This window comes from Vulpes lagopus, chromosome 9 (genome assembly GCF_018345385.1).
Source record: "Vulpes lagopus strain Blue_001 chromosome 9, ASM1834538v1, whole genome shotgun sequence".
NCBI classification, from domain to species: domain Eukaryota; kingdom Metazoa; phylum Chordata; class Mammalia; order Carnivora; family Canidae; genus Vulpes; species Vulpes lagopus.
In genome coordinates, this window is record NC_054832.1 from 440346 (window position 1) to 459846 (window position 19501).

The 19501-nt window shown below is 66.1% G+C and overlaps 2 protein-coding genes across 9 annotated transcripts in view; one reads left to right on the top strand and one right to left on the bottom strand.

The window, feature by feature from the left end:
* Positions 1-12942, top strand: CPSF1 (cleavage and polyadenylation specific factor 1). 3 transcript variants are annotated; one of them, XM_041768709.1, is made up of 38 exons: positions 1-118; positions 196-376; positions 5065-5092; positions 5184-5326; positions 5408-5488; positions 5687-5838; positions 5917-6063; positions 6192-6331; positions 6407-6517; positions 6595-6688; positions 6847-6934; positions 7013-7135; positions 7214-7265; positions 7343-7437; positions 7514-7588; positions 7661-7741; positions 7825-7914; positions 8106-8216; positions 8290-8431; positions 8505-8683; positions 8757-8893; positions 8988-9162; positions 9233-9439; positions 9509-9598; positions 9685-9828; positions 9895-10047; positions 10534-10650; positions 10728-10818; positions 10885-10969; positions 11055-11196; positions 11285-11437; positions 11518-11694; positions 11794-11860; positions 11932-11979; positions 12155-12310; positions 12393-12522; positions 12603-12741; positions 12816-12942. In XM_041768709.1, the coding sequence occupies exons 2-38, from the start codon at positions 206-208 to the stop codon at positions 12861-12863; spliced, it is 4362 nt and encodes a 1453-aa protein (XP_041624643.1). In that variant the 5' UTR covers positions 1-118; positions 196-205; the 3' UTR covers positions 12864-12942. The 3 variants fall into 3 exon arrangements, with proteins under 3 accessions (XP_041624643.1, XP_041624644.1, XP_041624645.1); XM_041768710.1 differs by lacking the exon at positions 1-118 and having other exon boundaries at positions 134-376; positions 7825-7899; XM_041768711.1 differs by lacking the exon at positions 1-118 and having other exon boundaries at positions 134-349.
* ADCK5 (aarF domain containing kinase 5) overlaps positions 12938-19501 on the bottom strand; it is a 16980-nt gene continuing 10416 nt past the window's right edge. For 3 of the 6 annotated variants that reach the window (XM_041768761.1, XM_041768763.1, XM_041768764.1), the window contains 11 exons: positions 15467-15542; positions 15144-15344; positions 14922-15062; positions 14714-14827; positions 14477-14608; positions 14326-14409; positions 14012-14241; positions 13840-13931; positions 13516-13768; positions 13321-13437; positions 12938-13231 (listed from right to left, as the gene is read on the bottom strand). In XM_041768761.1, the coding sequence (XP_041624695.1) occupies positions 13126-13231; positions 13321-13437; positions 13516-13768; positions 13840-13931; positions 14012-14241; positions 14326-14409; positions 14477-14608; positions 14714-14827; positions 14922-15062; positions 15144-15344; positions 15467-15542 (1546 nt within the window). In that variant the 3' untranslated portion in view covers positions 12938-13125. The remainder of the gene's footprint in view (positions 13232-13320; positions 13438-13515; positions 13769-13839; positions 13932-14011; positions 14242-14325; positions 14410-14476; positions 14609-14713; positions 14828-14921; positions 15063-15143; positions 15345-15466; positions 15543-19501) is intronic. The other 3 variants (XM_041768766.1, XM_041768765.1, XM_041768762.1) reach the window with 2 other exon arrangements.

A 19501-nucleotide genomic window follows, 5' to 3' on the forward strand; every position in this document is an offset into this window, starting at 1 on the left:
GCCGCCCCTCCGCGCGGCGACACTGCGCAGGCGCGGCCGCCCGGAACCCCGGCGCGCAGCTTCCGGGGCCGCCGGCCAGTGAGCGCCCACCGGGTCCCGCGAGCCGCGCCAACGGCAGGTGGGCGGGGGGGCGGGGCGCAGGGGGGCCGGGGGGGCCTGCGCGGCGGCCCCGCTCACCGTGGGCGCGCCCCGCAGGCCCGGCGCCATGTACGCCGTGTACAAGCAGGCGCACCCGCCCACCGGCCTCGAGTTCTCCATGTACTGCAACTTCTTCAACAACAGCGAGCGCAACCTCGTGGTGGCCGGCACCTCGCAGCTCTACGTGTACCGCCTGAACCGCGACGCCGAGGTGCGTGCGGCCCGCCCGGGGCTAGAGGTGCGGCTGCGAGCCGGACGGCGGCCCGGGGAGGAGACGGCGGCCGGGCCCGGGGAGGGGGCGCGGGCCGGGGGGAGGGGCGGGGGCCGCTCGGGCCACGTGGCTTTGTTTGTTCCGCGGCCGCCCCGCGACCCGGCACCTGAGCTCGGACCCTAGAGCCCGACTGTGAGACTGAACACGTGCCATTAAAGGCGCCGAGAGGCTAAGCTTCTGGGGTAACAGCCGCTTTGACGTCAGTATGTGGCTGCCGTCAGGGTTTCAGTCAAAACTAGAGATCTTGGGGCTAAAAACGCACAGCTCCGGGGCTCCCGCGGGCGCAGTGCGAGGAGGGGGAGACCATGGGGCTGGCAGAGCGAGCGCACCCGGGCGGAGACTGCTCGAGTGATGGGCGCCTGGTCCCTGGTCCCCGGCGCAGGCTTCCAGGCCCGCCCCCTGTGAAGTCCTCCCTCCCACTCGAGTGGCCTCCCTCCGACTCGAGTGACAGACCGCAGGCGCTTGCACCGTCGTGTTTTCTACAAACGGGTTCAGAGCCCACGGGCATCCGCTCACTCGTTTCTCCTACAGATGCGTATCAGCGCTGGTTTTGCGCGAGGCCTGGGGGGCACCACAGGCACAGACACCTGCCGCCTTCCAGCGGGACAGACCCGACCCCACCCGTCATGTGCCAGGCCAGAGTTGAAAGTGCCGTGCAGACCAGCAGAGCAGGATGGGGGGCGGGCGTGGGGTTAAATTCTGCCTCCTTGCGAAGCTGTTTGGAGCAGGCAAGGAGGAGGCCTCAGGCGAGGGGTTGGGGCAGTAGGGGCTGGTGCTCAGGATCCCGGCTCAGGTGACGACCTCAGGGTAGTGAGGTGGAGCCCCGTGCAGCCTCGGGCTCTGCGCTGGGTGGGAGTCGGCCTGGGGCTCGCTCGTGCTTCCTCCGCCCCCCCACCCTCTCTCCCTTCTCTCTCTCAAAAAAAAGAAGAGAAAAAAAGGATCTGCAAGAGGCCCTGAGGAAGGGACTGCTGGTGGGTCTTGATCTCAGGTCATGGGTTCAAGTGCCACGTTGCCCATACAGATTACTTAAAAAAAATAAATAAATAAGAAATGGAGCAAGGATGGGCGAAGTCAGCATGTTGACCTTTCAGGTCATCGTAGGGATTGAGAGCTAGCTCGGACGGGCAGTTAAGGAGTGGTCTGACCCGGGTGTTACAGGGTCTCTGGGTGCTGTGCTGGAGAGTTGGTGGGGAGGTGGGGGATGGGGCCGCAGGGAGACCGTCAGGAGCGGGAGCACTGGGCTGTGGGGGTGTTGGGAAGCCGTCAGGCTCGGGATGCACAGGATGCGGGACGCGAAGGCGGGAGGAGTCCAGGTTTTGCCAGGGCCCAGTTTTGGTCTGGGGACCAGGAGGGGTGGAGTTGCTGTTACCTGACCTGGAGAAGGTGGAATGGGGAGAGGGGGGTGGGGGCTCCTTTACGGACATCCTGTTAGTTCTTGCTGCTGCGCAACGAGGTATCCGAAAACTTAGAACCTTAAAACCGCAGAAGTGTCTCCGGTTTCCGAGGGTCAGGAAGCCAGGAATGGCCCAGCCGGGTGGCTCCTGCACATTCTAGATGTTGGCCAGTGCTGCCACCCTCTGAAGGCTCTGTCTGCTGCTCACTGACCCCGCTGTTGGGAGGAGGCCTCACCGCGTCGTGTGGGTCGCCAGGGGGCGGCCTCCTGCAGAATGAAGGCTGGTGACAGAAAGTCACCAAGCGGCCACTGTGTCTTCGTAACCCGAAGTAAACGTGACGCCCTGGCACAGTGGGAGAGGCTGCGCGGGGCACGAATCCTGGGAGCGGGGCCTCTTGGGGCCGCCCCGGACTCCAGCTCTGCAGACGTGCGAGGGCGCTGGTGGCGGTGGCGCGGCCCCTGCGAGGCCGAGGGAGGGCGGGGACGGCAGTCCTGTCGCGAGCGCGGTCTGAAGTTGGGCTCTTTAAAATCCGAAGCTGGTTGGGATCGCCCAGAAGAGGGCCACCTGGGGTGTGGGGTGCCCCAGGGTTGAGGGGTTGGGAAGAGAAGAGGCCAAGGAAGAGTCGGAGGAGGCGTGGCCGGGAAGGCAGGAGAAAGGCCGAGCCCGGGGAAGCCGCAGACTCGGACCTGACGCGGGGTCCCTGCTGCCGAGCCTCCGGGGGCCCTGGTGACCGGGGGGCAGGGATGTGGCCTGAAGGGTAAAGGCTCGCACAAAGGGAACCGAAGAGACGGCCGTGGCCGGTGGGCCGGGGCTGAGCTGAGTGGTCGCGTCTTCAGGGTCGCCCGGGCTGCGGCGCTGACGGCGGATGCTCGTCGTTGGTCCCTTGTAGGAGCGTCGGCCGATCTGCAGTCCGAGGCGGATGCAGGCCCCGGGCTGGGGCTCAGCGTAGACCCTGCCGCGGAACAGGCGGCGCTGGGGCGCCCGGGCTCTACTTGGGGGCTGAGGCAGGCTGGAGGTGCCCCGTCTCCCCGCTCAGCCCGCATGGCTAGCGTGGTCTTCCCGGCAGCAGGCTGGCCTCCGGGGGCGTCTTACTTCAGCTCTGGACCCTGGGGGGCAGTGCCCGTCACCCCCAGGCCCGGGGTCCGGCACCACTTCCGTTCCCAGCCTGTGCCTTGGGAGAGGCTGCAGGAGCGAACAGCCATCCCTGGGGACAGGAATGGGGGGGGGACAGGAATGGGGAAGCCCCGGAGCTTGAGGCAGGGGGCGTGGGGCCGGGGCGGCTGGTACCCCGCCCTCTGGGTGAGGGGGGAGCCGGGGCAGCTCAGCAGGGAAGCCGTGGCCTGGGGCAGCTGTAGGGGCGCCGTGGGCAGCACGAAAGGCCCCGTGTCTTCTGGGGGAGTACACAGCACTTCAGTGAAATTCCTGGAAACCCAAGGAAATAGAAAATTCATTACGGTTACGGGTGCAAGATGTCGGTCTCGTAGAGACGTTCACCCTCCTGAGGTTAATCTATAACTTCACGTCTTTCAAAGTTGCAGTCGGTTTTTCATTAGATTCGCGTCTGCCTTAGGCTCCGGGCGTGACCCCGGGGTCCTGGGATCGAGTCCTGCATCGGGCGCCCCCCGCAGGGAGCCTGCTTCTCTCTCTGCCTGGGTCTGTGTCTCTCATGAATAAATGAATAAAATATTTTATTTTTTTAATAAAATATTTTAAAAAAAATTTAGTTTGTCCAACATCAATATAATGGCCTCAACCTTCTTCCCTTTTAAAAAGGGAAATTTGATGTATTAGCAAGACAGAGCGTGTGCGGGGCCCCCACGCGAGCAGGGGTGCGGCAGAGGGAGAAGCAGCGGACGCCCCGCGGAGCAGGGAGCCCGCCTTGGGGCTCGATCCCAGGACCCCGGGGTCACGCCCCGAGCCGCAGGCAGACGCGCCACTGCTGAGCCGCCAGGCGCCCCGTCACACACTTTATTATATTCGCTGAAACAGCTCAGGGGTTTTCTCCTTAACCGTGAGCACGGGGGTCCTTCCTGCGTGTGCGCCCGGAACGACATGCTGTGGCTCCCCTGCGGACAGGTCAGGAGCTTGCCGCGACCCCCTGTCCCTCCTGTCTGCACACGCTTGCTGTTGGGGGGCCTACACCCCCCGAGGTGCCATCAGCCGGGGACCAGTGCATGTTTTGGTTTCATTTGGGTTTTATTTGGTGTTTTTTAAGTTTGTCGTTTCTGAAACATTAGGTAGAATTTCCTGGGACCGTCCGGTGGCTCTGGGGGTTTCCTTGTGGCTGTGACTGGGGTCCTGGAGGCCGGAGGTGCCTCTCCTGTAGCGAGTTAGTTACGCGGCCCTTTTCGAGCAGCCCTTGTCGGGATGTTTTCCCCAGGGCACAAGCATAGTATTAAAAACGGGCTTTTTTCTCATTATTAGAACTTTTCTGGGGCGCCTGGGAGGCTCAGTGGGTGGCGCGCCTGCCTGTTGATTTTGGCGCAGGCCGTGACCTCGGGCGTGCGTTCGAGCCCCGGTGGGCCCAGGAGTCGGCTTCAGGTTCGCTCTTCCTCTGCCCCCCACGTGAGCGCGCCCTCGCTCTCTCTTAAAAATAAATCTTTAAAAAAAAACCTTTTACTTTGTTTCCAAGCGATGACTTCCAAGTGTGTTTTTCAGTGTTTTAAGTAACTGTGAGTAACGAACGGCCCGAGCCAAGCAGCCTGTTACCGTGAAACCTAATGAAGCTTGGGGCCGATGTTCTGCGGAGGAAACGGGCGCGAGCGCGGCTGCTGCCCCCCTCCCGGCGGAGGACGTGGGGCCGCTCCCCACGGGCTGGGGCCGCGCGGCGCCGACACCCTCCTGCCCTCGGGTTGGGGGGGGGATGCGCCCCGAGTGCCACGGGCACCCTGCACGTCCGGGAGCGGGGGGCAGTTGCTTGGGACCAGCGAGCGGCTCAGGCCGGGAGCCCGGCCCGTCAGGCGGGGCCCGTGCTGTGCCTGGGCCCAGCGGGTGACCTGGGGGTCGCGCTGGCGACTGGGCACCTCGGTGTCCGGCCTCTGACCCTGAGCACTGCCAGCCCCGGAGCCCGAGGCTTCCTGACAAGCCTTGTGGCCAAGTCGGGGACTGGCTGCGAGCGTGAGTCCGTGCACGTTGCGTTGAGGTGCGCACAGGTGTCTCCGCAAGTGCCCGGGAGCGTGGTCCCCAGCACAGCGAGGGCTTGGGCAGGGCCGGGGCCGCCAGGCGTGTGGCTTCACTGCCCACCTCCTCTTCCCCTCCCAGGCACCCGTCAAGAATGACAGGAGCACAGGTGAGCACGAGGGTGGCTGCCCCAGCCACGGGCCTGGGACAGTGGGGGCTGGGGCCGGGCCCAGACCTGTACCCACCAGCCTGTCCCCCAGAGGGAAAGGCCCACCGAGAACACCGGGAAAAGCTGGAGCTGGTGGCTTCCTTCTCCTTCTTCGGCAACGTCATGTCCATGGCCAGCGTGCAGCTGGCGGGTGCCAAGCGGGACGCCTTGCTCCTGAGCTTTAAGGACGCCAAGGTAGGCGGGGGCCTGGTGGTGGGCGATTGGGTGGGGGGCCTGCTGGGTCAGGGTTGGGGTGAGCTCTGACCTGCCTTCCAGCTGTCAGTGGTGGAGTATGACCCAGGCACCCATGATCTGAAGACCCTGTCTCTGCACTACTTTGAGGAGCCTGAGCTGCGGGTAGGGCCAGGCCTTGTCCCCAGCCCTCCCTGCCCCCCATGCCCCTCGCCCACAGGGCCGCATCCCCAGCCCTCCCTGCCCCACAGCCCTCTGCCCCCCCCCGCCCTCCCTGCCCCCCAGCCCCCAGCCCTCCCTGCCCCCACGCGCCCCTTGGGCCTCCTGTGCCGAGGCTTGCCTCACGATGCCCTCTGCCCCCAGGATGGGTTCGTGCAGAATGTGCATACGCCGAGGGTGCGCGTGGACCCTGACGGGCGCTGCGCGGCTATGCTCATCTACGGCACGCGCCTGGTGGTCTTGCCCTTCCGCAGGGAGAGCCTGGCCGAGGAGCACGAGGGGCTCATGGGAGAGGGGTGAGTACCGCGGTGGGGGAGCCACCGTCTGCGCCCCAGCTCCTTGGCTCCTCTGCCCACTGAGCCTGCTGCCCGCAGGCAGAGGTCCAGCTTCCTGCCCAGCTACATCATTGACGTGCGGGGCTTAGACGAGAAGCTGCTCAACATCGTGGACCTGCAGTTCCTGCACGGCTACTACGAGCCCACCCTGCTCATCCTGTTCGAGCCCAACCAGACCTGGCCTGGGTGAGGCTCCTGTGTTGGGTGCTGCAGCCGCCATGGCCCGGTGGGTCTGGGTTGGGTGGGGGTGGCCAGGTCCCCGGCACTGGGAGTGCTGTGACCGGGCCCTGGCAGACCTGCCTGTTTGTCCCCAGGCGGGTGGCCGTGCGGCAGGACACGTGCTCCATCGTGGCCATCTCCCTGAACATCACGCAGAAGGTCCACCCAGTCATCTGGTCCCTCACCAGCCTGCCCTTTGACTGCACACAGGCCCTCGCTGTGCCCAAGCCCATAGGTGAGGGCCGTGCGGGTGGGGGTGTCCGGGGAGGGTGGGGAGCCCCGCCCCTCCCACTGGCTTGTCCCCCTCCAGGTGGGGTGGTGGTCTTCGCCGTCAACTCGCTGCTGTACCTGAACCAGAGCGTCCCCCCGTACGGCGTGGCTCTCAACGGCCTCACCACAGGCACCACTGCCTTTCCCCTTCGTGAGTGCGGGTGGAGGCGGGCGCGGTGGGGGGGGCGGAGGGCGCGGGGTCGGGCAGTCTGACCGCGCCCCACACAGGCACCCAGGAGGGCGTGCGGATCACCCTGGACTGCGCACAGGCGGCCTTCATCTCGTACGACAAGATGGTCATCTCCCTCAAGGGTGGGGAGATGTGAGTCTCCCCTGCGCGGCAGCCCCCACCCCCAGCTCAGCGCCTCCCCCCGCCCTGTGCCCCCGCAGCTCAGTGCCTCCCCACCCCGCCCTGTGCCCCCCAACCCCGTGCCTCCCCCCAGCTCACCTCCCCACACTCCCCGCTCCCCGCCCCCACAGCTACGTGCTGACGCTCATCACCGACGGCATGCGCAGCGTCCGCGCCTTCCACTTCGACAAGGCCGCCGCCAGCGTCCTTACCACCAGCGTGAGTTGAGAGTGGGGGTCGGGGGTGGCCCTGGCCGTGGGCCTGTGTCGCCCTCACCGCCCGCCCGCCCACCTCCAGATGGTCACCATGGAGCCCGGGTACCTGTTCCTCGGCTCTCGCCTGGGCAACTCGCTGCTCCTCAAGTACACGGAGAAGCTGCAGGAGCCCCCCGCCAGTGCCGCCCGGGAGGCTGCTGACAAGGTGGGTGCCCGGGGCCTGTCAGGGTGGCCTTGCACGGGCGGCCTCGGAGTGCTGCTCACTGCCCCGTCCTGCCCCCAGGAAGAGCCGCCCTCGAAGAAGAAGCGGGTGGACTCCGCAGCGGGCTGGTCAGGTGAGGACGGGGAGCTGGGCTGGAGGGCGCAGGGCACGGTGCCAGCGACGTGGGCTCACGCGGGTCCGTCTGCGCAGGGGGCAAGTCGGTGCCACAGGACGAGGTGGACGAGATTGAAGTGTACGGCAGCGAGGCCCAGTCGGGCACCCAGCTGGCCACATACTCTTTTGAGGTGAGGTTGGGGCGCATTTGGGGTGCAGGGGGGGTCCCGCCCTGGCTGGCTTGCCTGAGCCCGGCTGTGTCTGCAGGTGTGCGACAGCATCCTCAACATCGGACCCTGTGCCAATGCCGCCATGGGCGAGCCCGCCTTCCTCTCCGAAGAGGTACCCTGGCTGGAGAGGTGGGGGGCGGGGTGCACGCAAGGGGGGGCCCGTCCTCACTCAGCCCCCCTGCAGTTTCAGAACAGCCCGGAGCCAGACCTGGAGATCGTGGTGTGCTCCGGCTACGGGAAGAACGGGGCCCTGTCGGTGCTGCAGGTATGTGGGGCTGGCGGGGTGGGGGGCGGGGGGGCGGCGCCCGGGCAGGACCAGGGGGCTGATGTCCTCCATCGTCATTCCAGAAGAGCATCCGGCCGCAGGTGGTGACCACCTTTGAGCTCCCTGGCTGCTACGACATGTGGACCGTCATCGCCCCTGTGCGTAAGGAGCAAGTAGGTGTACCCTGGGCGGGGCGGGGCGGGCGGCCCAGGGGCCCGGGACAGGGCCCTGCTGCTCTGTGGGGTGGGCACGCGGGCGGGCGGGCGGGCTTGCCCTGGGCTGGCCGGGGGTCTGCCCCCGCCCCCCGCAACCGCGGGAGCCCCTGGCCAGGCGTGTAATTCCGGCTCGCCTGCCGCTGCCACAGGAGGAGACCCCCAAGGGCGAGGGGTCAGAGCAGGAGTCCAGCGCCCTGGAGGCCGAGGATGACGGACGGAGACACGGGTTCCTTATCCTGAGCCGGGAAGACTCCACCATGGTGAGGGGTGGGGGTCTGGTGGCCGCGCGGGGGTCCCCGCGTGGTGTGTGCCTCACGCTCCCGTCGCCTACAGATCCTGCAGACGGGCCAGGAGATCATGGAGTTGGACACCAGTGGCTTTGCTACGCAGGGCCCCACAGTGTTTGCCGGCAACATTGGGGACAACCGCTACATCGTGCAGGTGTCGCCACTCGGCATCCGCTTGTTGGAAGGAGGTGGGCACAGCCAGGCGGCCGGGCTGGGGTGGTGGGCGCTGACCACCCGGGGCTGACCACCCGGTACCCACAGTGAACCAGCTGCACTTCATCCCCGTGGACCTGGGCTCCCCCATCGTGCAGTGCGCCGTGGCTGACCCTTACGTGGTCATCATGAGTGCCGAGGGCCATGTCACCATGTTCCTGCTCAAAAGCGACTCGTATGGGGGCCGTCACCACCGCCTGGCGCTGCACAAGCCCCCACTGCACCATGTAAGCGCCCTTCAGCCCCGTGCCCGCAGCCTGCTGACCCCCCGACCCCGTGCTGACCCCCCTGCCCCCGCAGCAGTCCAAGGTGATCACGCTGTGCGTGTACCGAGACGTCAGCGGCATGTTCACAACGGAGAGCCGCCTGGGCGGGGCCCGCGATGAGCTGGGAGGCCGCAGCTGCTCGGAGGCCGAGGGCCAGGGCTCGGAAACCAGGTACGTAGGGGGTACGTGGGGGGCACCCTGGGGCGGGGCGGGGGCAGGTCCCGCGTCCGGCCACGCGTGACCCGCTTGCTGCCCCCGGCTCTAGCCCCACAGTGGATGATGAGGAGGAGATGCTGTACGGGGACTCGGGCTCCCTCTTCAGCCCCAGCAAGGAGGAGGCTCGCCGGAGCAGCCAGCCCCCTGCCGACCGGGACCCCACGCCGTTCCGGGCCGAGCCCACCCACTGGTGCCTGCTGGTGCGGGAGAACGGAACCATGGAGGTGCGTGAGGCCCCGCGCCCTTGCTGCGCCCCGTTCCGGCCCTGTGGTGCCAACCCCTCTCCCCCTGCAGATCTACCAGCTCCCCGACTGGCGGCTGGTGTTCCTGGTGAAGAACTTCCCCGTGGGGCAGCGCGTCCTGGTGGACAGCTCCTTCGGTCAGCCCACCACGCAGGCCGAGGCCCGAAAGGAGGAGGCCACGCGCCAGGGGGAGCTGCCCCTGGTCAAGGAGGTGCTGCTGGTGGCGCTGGGGAGCCGCCAGAGCAGGCCGTACCTCCTGGTGAGTGTGGGCCCCCTGCCCCCGGCCCGGCCCAGCCCCGCGCCCCCGCTGACCCCGCGCCGCCCCCAGGTGCACGTGGACCAGGAGCTGCTCATCTACGAGGCCTTCCCCCACGACTCCCAGCTTGGCCAGGGAAACCTCAAAGTCCGATTCAAGAAGGTGCAGTGATGGGGCAGAGCTGGGCGGGGGGGTCGGCTGTGGGGGGGGGCACGACCCGCCATCACGGAGCATGCGTGCCCCCCCAGGTCCCTCACAACATCAACTTCCGGGAGAAGAAGCCGAAACCGTCCAAGAAGAAAGCGGAGGGCGGTGGTGCCGAGGAGGGGGTGGGGGCCCGTGGCCGCGTGGCCCGGTTCCGGTACTTCGAGGACATTTACGGCTACTCGGGGGTAGGCTGGCGCCTTGGGGGGGCGGGGGGCGCCATGGGGGCCTCAGCTCACAGTGCCTGCCCTCAGGTGTTCATCTGCGGCCCCTCACCTCACTGGCTCCTGGTGACCGGCCGGGGTGCCCTGCGGCTGCACCCCATGGGCATCGACGGTCCCATCGACTCCTTTGCCCCGTTCCACAATGTCAACTGCCCCCGGGGCTTCCTCTACTTCAACAGACAGGTGGGGAGGACCCGGGGTTCGTGCCGCCCATTGCCCTGCCTGGGTCGCTGGGGATGGGGGGGCCCTGGGCTCCGTCTGGAGGGTCGGGGGGTGTCCAGCTGGTGAACAGGCCAAGGTCAAAGAGGTGAGATGCTGCGAAGGCCGGAGGGCTGAGCAGCCGGGGGCGGCGGGTTGTGGGGCTGGGGTCCCATCACTGCCCGCAAGGAGCCGTGTAACCCTGGGGAGGCGCTCGCCCTGTGAACCCCTTCCTAACTGTGGTGCCAGCGTGGGCGCTCGTCATGCCGTAGGTGATGGCGAACCTCGTGCACGGGTGAGGGTGGCGGCTGGGGGCCCAGCGGCACTTGCTTGTCTGCGTGTGGCTGGCGGCCCGCGAAGCGCAGGACCCCACCCCCCCACCCCCCCACCCCCGCCCTGTGCAGTGTCAGGTGTGTGGCCTGGCTTGCCCTTGTGTGGCCGGACCCTGTTGACCCCGCCCCTGCCCCCCAGGGAGAGCTGCGGATCAGCGTCCTGCCTGCCTACCTGTCCTACGACGCCCCGTGGCCGGTCAGGAAGATCCCCCTGCGTTGCACGGCGCACTACGTCGCTTACCACGTGGAGTCCAAGGTCTGACCCCATCCCCTCAGGGCCAGGCACCCGTGGGGCGTGCCCTCCGCACCCTGTGACACGCCGCTCCCTCCCAGGTGTACGCCGTGGCCACCAGCACCAACATGCCGTGCACCCGCATCCCGCGCATGACCGGAGAGGAGAAGGAGTTCGAGACCATCGAGAGAGGTGCGTACCACCCACGCGGGGCAGGCCGTGGGGGCCGCCCCCCCTGACCATCCCGTGTCCTTGCAGATGACCGGTACATCCACCCGCAGCAGGAGGCCTTCTCCATCCAGCTCATCTCCCCGGTGAGCTGGGAGGCCATCCCCAACGCCAGGTGAGCGGGGCCCGGGGGCGGGGCGGGGCGGGGCGGTCAGCTGCGGTCAGCCCGGAGCTGCACCCTCACTGCAGATCCTGCGCAGAATCGAGCTGGAGGAGTGGGAGCACGTGACATGCATGAAGACCGTGTCGCTGCGCAGCGAGGAGACTGTGTCAGGCCTCAAGGGCTACGTGGCTGCCGGGACCTGCCTCATGCAGGGGGAGGAAGTCACGTGCCGAGGGCGGGTAAGGGGCTGGTGGGTTGGGGTGGGCAGCGCCCCGCAGCCCCGTCACCCCCCATCACCCCCCATGTCCTGCCCTCCTGCCCGGGCAGATCCTGATCATGGACGTGATTGAGGTGGTGCCCGAACCTGGCCAGCCCCTGACCAAGAACAAGTTCAAGGTCCTGTACGAGAAGGAGCAGAAGGGGCCGGTGACGGCTCTGTGCCACTGCAACGGCCACCTGGTGTCCGCCATCGGCCAGAAGGTGTGCCATCGCCGCCCCCCCCGCCCCGCCCCGGGCCCTGCTGCCACCCCGCACGCGTCACCCGCTCGTTCTGCCCCCAGATCTTCCTGTGGAGCCTGCGGGCCAGCGAGCTGACGGGCATGGCCTTCATCGACACCCAGCTCTACATCCACCAGATGATCAGCGTCAAGAACTTCATCCTGGCGGCGGACGTCATGAAGAGCATCTCACTGCTGCGCTACCAGGAGGAGAGCAAGACGCTGAGCCTGGTGTCGCGGGTACCCGAGGGGCCTCGGCGCCGCGTGGCGGGCGCTGGGCGGGCACAGGGTGGGCACTGGCCACGGGCTGACCTGGACGGCCCCGCTCCCCGTCCCCAGGACGCCAAGCCCCTGGAGGTGTACAGCGTGGACTTCATGGTGGACAACGCCCAGCTGGGCTTCCTCGGTGAGCAGGGGCCTGGGGCAGAGGGGCTGAGCCGCTGGGGCGGCCGGGCTGACCCGAGCTCTGCTCCCCAGTGTCTGACCGTGACCGCAACCTCATGGTGTACATGTACCTGCCAGAAGGTGAGTGTCCCTTCCCCGCTGGGGGCCCAGGGGACCCCCTACCCCCACCCCGTTTTGTACAAAACACGAGGAAAAAGATGTTTGATTTAAGAAGAGCTTGTGGTCATTGTCGGGCGTCCTGGCCAGGCTGTGGTCAGGGCTGGGCGGCTGCTGACCTGAGCTCCCTCCGGCCTAGCCAAAGAGAGCTTCGGGGGCATGCGCCTGCTCCGGCGGGCGGACTTCCACGTGGGTGCCCACGTGAACACGTTCTGGAGGACCCCATGCCGGGGGGCAGCGGAGGGACCCAGCAAGAAGTCGGTCGTGTGGGAGAACAAGCACATCACATGGTTCGGTGAGCAGGGGCAGGAGGGGCAGGAGGGGGCAGCAGGGGCAAGTGTGTGGTGTCAGCCCGGCTCACGCGGCACTTCCTGCAGCCACACTGGATGGGGGCATCGGGCTCCTGCTGCCCATGCAGGAGAAGACATACCGGCGGCTACTGATGCTGCAGAACGCGCTGACCACTATGCTGCCCCACCACGCTGGCCTCAACCCCAGGGCCTTCCGGTGAGTGTGCTCCCCACACTGCACCCCCGCCCCCCACCCCCCACCCACGTCCTGCTGCCCGACGGCCCGTGTCCCCCCAGGATGCTGCACGTGGACCGGCGTATCCTGCAGAACGCCGTGCGGAACGTCCTGGACGGGGAGTTGCTAAACCGCTACCTGTACCTGAGCACCATGGAGCGCGGCGAGCTGGCCAAGAAGATCGGCACGACCCCGGACATTGTGAGCCCCTGGCCTGCCCCGTGTGGCCCCTCTCCCCAGTGGCCCGCCCCCTCTCATCACCCCTTTCCCTGCAGATCCTGGATGACCTTCTGGAGACGGACCGTGTCACTGCGCACTTCTAGACCCCACGTGCCGCCCTGACCCGACCCCTACCCCCACCCCATTTTGTACAAAACACGAGGAAAAAGATGTTTGATTTAAGAAGAGCTTGTGGTCATTGTCGGGCGTCCTGGCCAGGCTGTGGTCAGAGCCCCGCGGCGTCCCCGCACTTGAGGCCGCAGCCGCCCCAGCGCCCCTGGTCTTGGGGTGTGCACTCCAGCCGTGGCCACCCTGGCGGTCCGATGCTGGATGAGCTCCGAGGTCACCCTCCTGCCCCGGGACTCCCTAGGTCTCCAAGAACTCCGAGAGCCCCTGGGTCTCGGGCAGGAGGCCCAGGCGGACCAGGAGCCGAACCAGGAAGGCGGTGAGCCGCATTGACAGGGTCTCCAGCCTGCGGTGGGAGGGCGGAGGGGTCACAGGTTGGTGGGGAGCAGGGCTCGGCCCCCTGCCCCAGGTGCCCGCCCCCTCCTCACCCCTCACCTTAGAGCCACTTCAAACTTGAACGTCTCCCAGAGGACCTTGATGTGGCGCAGGAGGCTGGCGCCGTAGATGTTCTGATACGCTGCCCCTGCCAGGCGGCTCCAGCCCCTGACCGCACTGTCCGGAGACATGGTCAGCCCGAGGCTGGCCCCAGCCCCAGCCCCACCCCCAGGTCAGACCCCCGCCAGTGCCCACCTCTTGGCCATGAGGAAGTAGCGGTCGACGGGGGCGCCCAGGGTGGTGTTGATGGCGCGCACGGTGTTGATGTTGCGCAGCACGAGCAGCATGGGCCGCGGCAGGGCCTTGAGCACACCCATGATGTCCTCAAAGTGCTCCTGTGCCATGTTCTGCATGTAGGCAGCCTCCTCGCGGCTCAGCAGGTGCGAGCGCCACAGCTGCCCCAGGCGTACGGGCCGCTGCATGAGCACCTCGGAGAAGAGGAAGTAGTCTGGGGGGCGGGGAGGCATGAGCCAGGACCGGGCACCCCTCGAGCCCCCGCACCTGCACACCCGGCCTCACCTCGCACCCCAAGTGCCTCTGCGTGTGTCTTCATGGCGGCGTCATCCCTCAGGATGATGGCCCGCCACAGCTGGCACAGGGCTGCCCGGTCCCTAAGGGAGGCCAGCAGTGAGGCTGAGCAGCGGGGCTCCCGCCCCCCCAGTTCCCGCCCCTGACCCCGCCGCCAGCTTACTTCTCATCCAGAAACTGGTAGAGCCCGTGGTCGAGCAGCACCAGCTGTGCCTTGCCGTCTGGGCCTTTCCGCACCAGAACTAGGGACACAGCGTGTTGGCTCCCATCCCCCTCCCCACGTCCTCCACCCCCCGGGGGTCTCCTCCTACCATTGCCAGGGTGGGGGTCAGAGTGGATGAAGCCCGTGTAAAATATCTGTTCCGCAAAGGCCTGGATGAGTTTCTCTGCTATCTGGGGAGAGGAGCACGGCACCACCATCGCCCTGTGCTCCAGGCCCCCCCGCCGACCCCCCGCCCCGATGCACACGGCACTCACATCCTTCACCGCCAGCCCCATGGACTTGATGGCCTCCACGTCGTTGACCTTGCAGCCTTCACAGAATTCAGCTGTCAGCACACGCTGGGAGAGAGCAAGTGGCTAAGCTTGGCAGGGCTGTGCGTCCCCGCCCGGGAGGGGCCCAGCCCACCTTGCTGGACGTGTCCCAGTGCACGCGGGGCACCACAATGTAGCGGAAGTGCTGCAGCTCCCGGGCACAGCGCTCAGCATTCCGCCCCTCGTTCTCGAAGTCCAGCTCCTGGGCCAGGGTGCCCTTCAGGTCCTAGGGACCACAGGGGCAGCTGGGGGGTCCGGGCTGGGGAGCAGCCCACTCCAGCACGCGTTGTGCACCCCCCATCGGCTCCAGCCTGTCTCTGGGCAGTGGTACCTGCAGCACCCAGCTGAAGCCGAAGCTGGGGTGCATGAGCTCGACAAGCTGCAGCAGGAGCTCCAGGGTGTGGATATCCCCGTCAAAGCGGTCCCGCAGATCGATATACTGCACCTGCGTTGGGAAGGGTCCTCATCTGCGGGGAGGACCCAAGGCCACCCCAGCCCTAGCCCTAGCCCCCCCAGGCACAGAGCGGGCCCCCACATACCTTCACGGCCACCGCGGTGCCGTCGTGCAGCCTGGCGCGGTGCACCTGGGCCAGGCTCGCGGCAGCAATGGGCTGGTAGTCGAACTCCTGGAAGAGCTTGTGGGGCGGGGCCTGGAAGTCTTCGAGGAACAGCTCATCCACCTGCAGGAGAGGGTTCTGGAAGCAGTGGGGGGGCAGGGCGCTGCCAGGAACCCCGGCTCCCAGCCCAAGCGCGGGACCCACCTCCTGGAAGCCCCGGGTGAGGGCTCTGTCCTCCAGCACACGCAGGGTCCTTATATACTCTGGGGGCAGCAGGTGGTTGAAGGAGCACAGCCCCTGGCCCAGCTTCACGTAGAGGCCCCCGTTTCTGATGGCCCCAGCCACCAGGGCATCAGCCGCCCGCTGGTGACACGCTGACATCACCTCCAGGTACCCCGGGCTGTTCTGACCACAGGCACAGAGCAGGGATGGGGGGATGGGGACAGGCGGGTGCCGCCCAGGGCCCCCGACACCCGCCCGCTGCCCACCCCCCCGCAGTGCCCTGGGGCTAGAGTGCAGGGACAAACCTCCTCCACCCCTCGCAGGACGACGTTCGCACACCACCAGTAGTCCAGGGAGATCTGCAGGCCTATCCTCAGCGACCTGTTGGCGGAGGCTGCCCTCAGCCACCCCGGGCCAGGCCATGGCACCGAGGGGCATGCACAGGGGCGGCCGGGCCCAGGGTGGCCCGGCGGGCTGCTCTAGCTCCTGCTCTTGCCCGGCGCTGGCAGCGGGGCAGTCCCAGCTCCCGGTCTACACAGCGGGCGGCCCTGTGTCTGAACACGCACCACTAGGCACCGGGGACGGAGGGCCGGGCCCTGCCAACCAGGCTGCCATCAGCAGCCCCCATGCACAGAGGAGCCCCATGCACCAGGCTGTGGCCAGGCCGCCCCGGGGCCAGAGAGTGGAGGGGTGGCCCCCAGCACCCCAGCTGCAGGCCCTCGGGCTCCTGCGTCTCGAGGAGGCCGCTGGGGGAGCCAGACCTCCAGCTTCCTGCCGGGTGTTGCGTAGGTTTGCCCGCAACCCCCCCACCCCCGCCAGGCACATGTGGCCCCCCCGTGGTGACAAGGTCAGCCTGCTGCACACCTGCCAAGCCATGCTCCACAGGCAGCCTCTGCCCACTCAGCCCCGCCTGACACGGGCACCCTGAGCTCCCCGGGGGTGTGGAGGGGATAGCGCCCCACCCCCACCCCCGTCCTGGGTAATTCAGCCCAAGAGGCAATAGGGGCCTGAGGAGGGGCGGCGTTCGGTGATGGTCAGGACTAAACTGCAGACGAGGGGAGCCAGGGTTCCCCAAATTGGAGACAGTTGTAGGAAGGGAGTAAAGAAGAACGACCTCTGTCGGCAAGTGTTGTGAGTGCGAGGCGTGGGGCGTGTGGCCAGACACGGCCGCAGGCCCACGCACTCCCTCAGCCTAGTCTGTGCAGGGCCTGCAGGTGCACCCGGGGCAGCGAGCACCCCAACACCCCGTCGTGGTCAAGACCCTTCTCCACCCCAAGGAACCAGGCTCCCTGGAGGATGGCCGCGTCCAGGCGTGGGAAAGAACAAGATGAGCCCTGGAACGTCTCCTAGTACAAAATGGAATAAAATGCTCCAGAAAAGGGAGACACGGAGAAAGGACTCGGGGGGCAGGAGTTAAAGATGTGATGGCAAAACGTGGTTCACCGCAGTGCTTCCAACTCCGTGGCTGTAAATTCTGTATGAGAAAATGGAGAGAAAAGGATCTACAGTGTATGTGAACTACTGGAATTTAAATAAAAACTTGGGAAAGCAAAGGATCATAGAAGTCCAGTTTGAAGGGGCTCCCACTAGCCGATCCTAGACCGCCAGCAACAAAAAATTACCCGATGTCAACAGAGAGGAACTTACAGAATCAAGTGAAAAATCCACGAGTCCAGCCTGATTGAAATAAGTGGGGAGAAGAGACACATTTCCAGACTGGAACGCAGCCAGCTAGTGTGGCCAGGAGCAAACCACACACAAACCCAACTGAGGGGCCCCAGAAGAGGTCGAGGTCAGCAGAATTCTCCTTTACAAAGTTAGATGGTAAATATTTTGGGCTTCGTGAGCCACACGGTCCCTGCTGTTTTTGTGACAGCAGCCGCAGGCATCATGGACACTGCATGGAGCACGAGTCCCAGAAAGCCGCGCGTCTAAAACAGGCAGCGGCACGTCTGGCCACTGCTTGCTGCCCCCTGATGTACATCACCAGCCTACAGCCTCCCGGGGTGTCAAGGTCACCGGGTCACGGAGGGCGACCACCCAGCGAGGAAGGCCTGGCCTTTGCCCCAGCTCCTGGCAGGTGGCCTCTGGGACCCCGGGGATTTCCTGAGTGATGGGCCCAGATCACCAGAAAGACTGGCCAGGGGACTAGGGACCTGGGGCTCGGCCCAGAGATGAGCCCAGCCGCGGAGGGAGACCAACGGCCCCGTCCTTCCTGTAACGAGGCGCCCCTGGGGCCACGCACACGCAGCTCACTGAGTGCGGCAGGAGCGGGGCTGTGCAGGGTCTCTGAGGACGGGGAACCCGACTGTGTGGCCCTGGCGGGGCCTCACCCTGCACATCTCGTCCTTGGCCTCACTGACCAGTTGTGTTTCTACTACGGTAACACCCGGTCCAGGGCTCAGCACGGGCCTGAGCTCTGCGGTTCATCCTAGGGAACCATCAAAACTGACAGCCCTGGGCACGTAACGTTTGACCTCCAGTTTAGCTGTAAGGCCCAAGGAGACACGGGGACTATTGTAGAGTGTAAGACACTGGAGATGGGCCTGGCATAGGATCCCTGTGCTGAAAAGGGTTCCTGCTGGGGGGCCTGGTGACAGGGGACTGCATGTAGGTAGGGGCTCATGATGCACTGGTGTCTCTTTGTTTTTCTAGGATTTTATTATTTATTCATGAGAGACACAGAGAGAGGCAGAGACACAGGCAGAGGGAGAAGCAGAGGGAGAAGCAGGCCCCCTGTGGATACCCGATGCGGGACTCAATCCTGGAACCCCAGGATCACGCCCTGAGCCCAAGGCAGAGGCTCAGCTGCTGAGCCCCCCAGGATCCCTGCACCAGTGTCCTGACTGTGCTTATGGAAAATGTCTTTGTCTAGGAACAAACTTGTAGGGACAATGGGGCCTCATGACAACTTATCTGTAGAGGGTTCAAGAAGAAAAATGTTGGGGCACCTGGGTGGCTCAGTGGTTAAACATCTGCCTTGGCTTAGGTGGTACCTCAGGGTCCTGGGATGGAGCCCAGTCAGGCTCTTGCTCAGCGGGGACCCTGCCTCTCCCCGGGCCTGCTGCTCTGCTTACTTGTGCTCTCTTTCTGCCAAATGAAAAAGTCTTTAAAAACAAAAAGAAACGGTCCAAAAAAAAAAAAAAAAACAGCCCACAAGTTTCTGAAAAGGGAAAATTAAACAAGGGGTGAGAGTGAGAAAGGAAGGCCTTGACGCAGACTGCTCGCTGCTCTCCTAAGAGCCTTGACACACGTCTGATCTCTGCTCTCCTCAAGCAGCATCCCCCCCGGGGGACAGGCAAGTCCCGCTCCCCACCTGCCACCGTCCCGGGATCCTGCCCACACGCAGCCCCTGGCTCTGGAGGCCCTGTGGCCACCGTGTGCCCGTCCTGCCCGGCCCTCGCGGCTAGGCCCATGGCTGACAACAGGCTGGGAAAAGCAGAGTCTAGCCGCGCCCTTCCGCCCCAGCTCAGCCTGAGGGCTCGCTGCAGAAATACAGGTTCCCAGGAGCAGAGAAGGCGGTGCCACGCCTGCCACGGGGGCGCCTGCCACGGTGCCTGACGCGGGTCCCTCGTGCCACACCCCCCACAGCAAGCCAGGCTCTGCCCTCATCAACCTCGGGCTGAGAGCCGGACAACCGCGCGGGAGAGCGCTCATGGCCCAGGGCCTGCCCGCGAGGACAACCGGGTGCCCGAGGCCAGCCTGCCACAGGGGCAGCGGGGTGCGCGGTGGCCCCACGTCCCACTGCAACGTGATGGCCTGGTGTGTCCTCCCAGCAGGAAGCGGTCAAGCACTCACAGTCCAGACACCTATGGCCTCTGTTAGCACCAGTCTGAGGTGCCCGGCCTGAGCAGTCCCTCCCCAAGGTCAGCCTGGGCCTCCTCCCCAGGTGGCCATGAGCTCCCCCCTCCAGCCCCACCGTGGGTTTGGGTGGACTGAGGTCTCCCCCAAAGCCAAGAGCTGGCTCTTGGCCTTAGGGATTCCAGGATCTGACCAACAGCAGGGAGGTCTGTCCCAGGGGCCCCAACAGGAAGATCCCCCCCAAGGACGCTGTGCTGGAAGACGGGGGAGTACGAACAGCGCCTCCCGTTGAAGGCACCCTTGATGTTACTGACCACACGCTACCCATCTCCCGTGAGGTCCAGTGGGGGCGGAGGAGGGTGTCCTCCCCCCTCCCCCAAAGCCCTCCGGATGCCAACTCTCCTTGGGGGTCGGGGTGAGGAGGCGGCAGCGGCCCACCAGTGGGCGGAAGCCTGATGCAGGTGCCGCTCTCCTCCTCCAGCTGGCCACGGCTGTCTGACAGGTAAGAGGCCACGTCCAGTGCACAAGGCTTGGGGCAG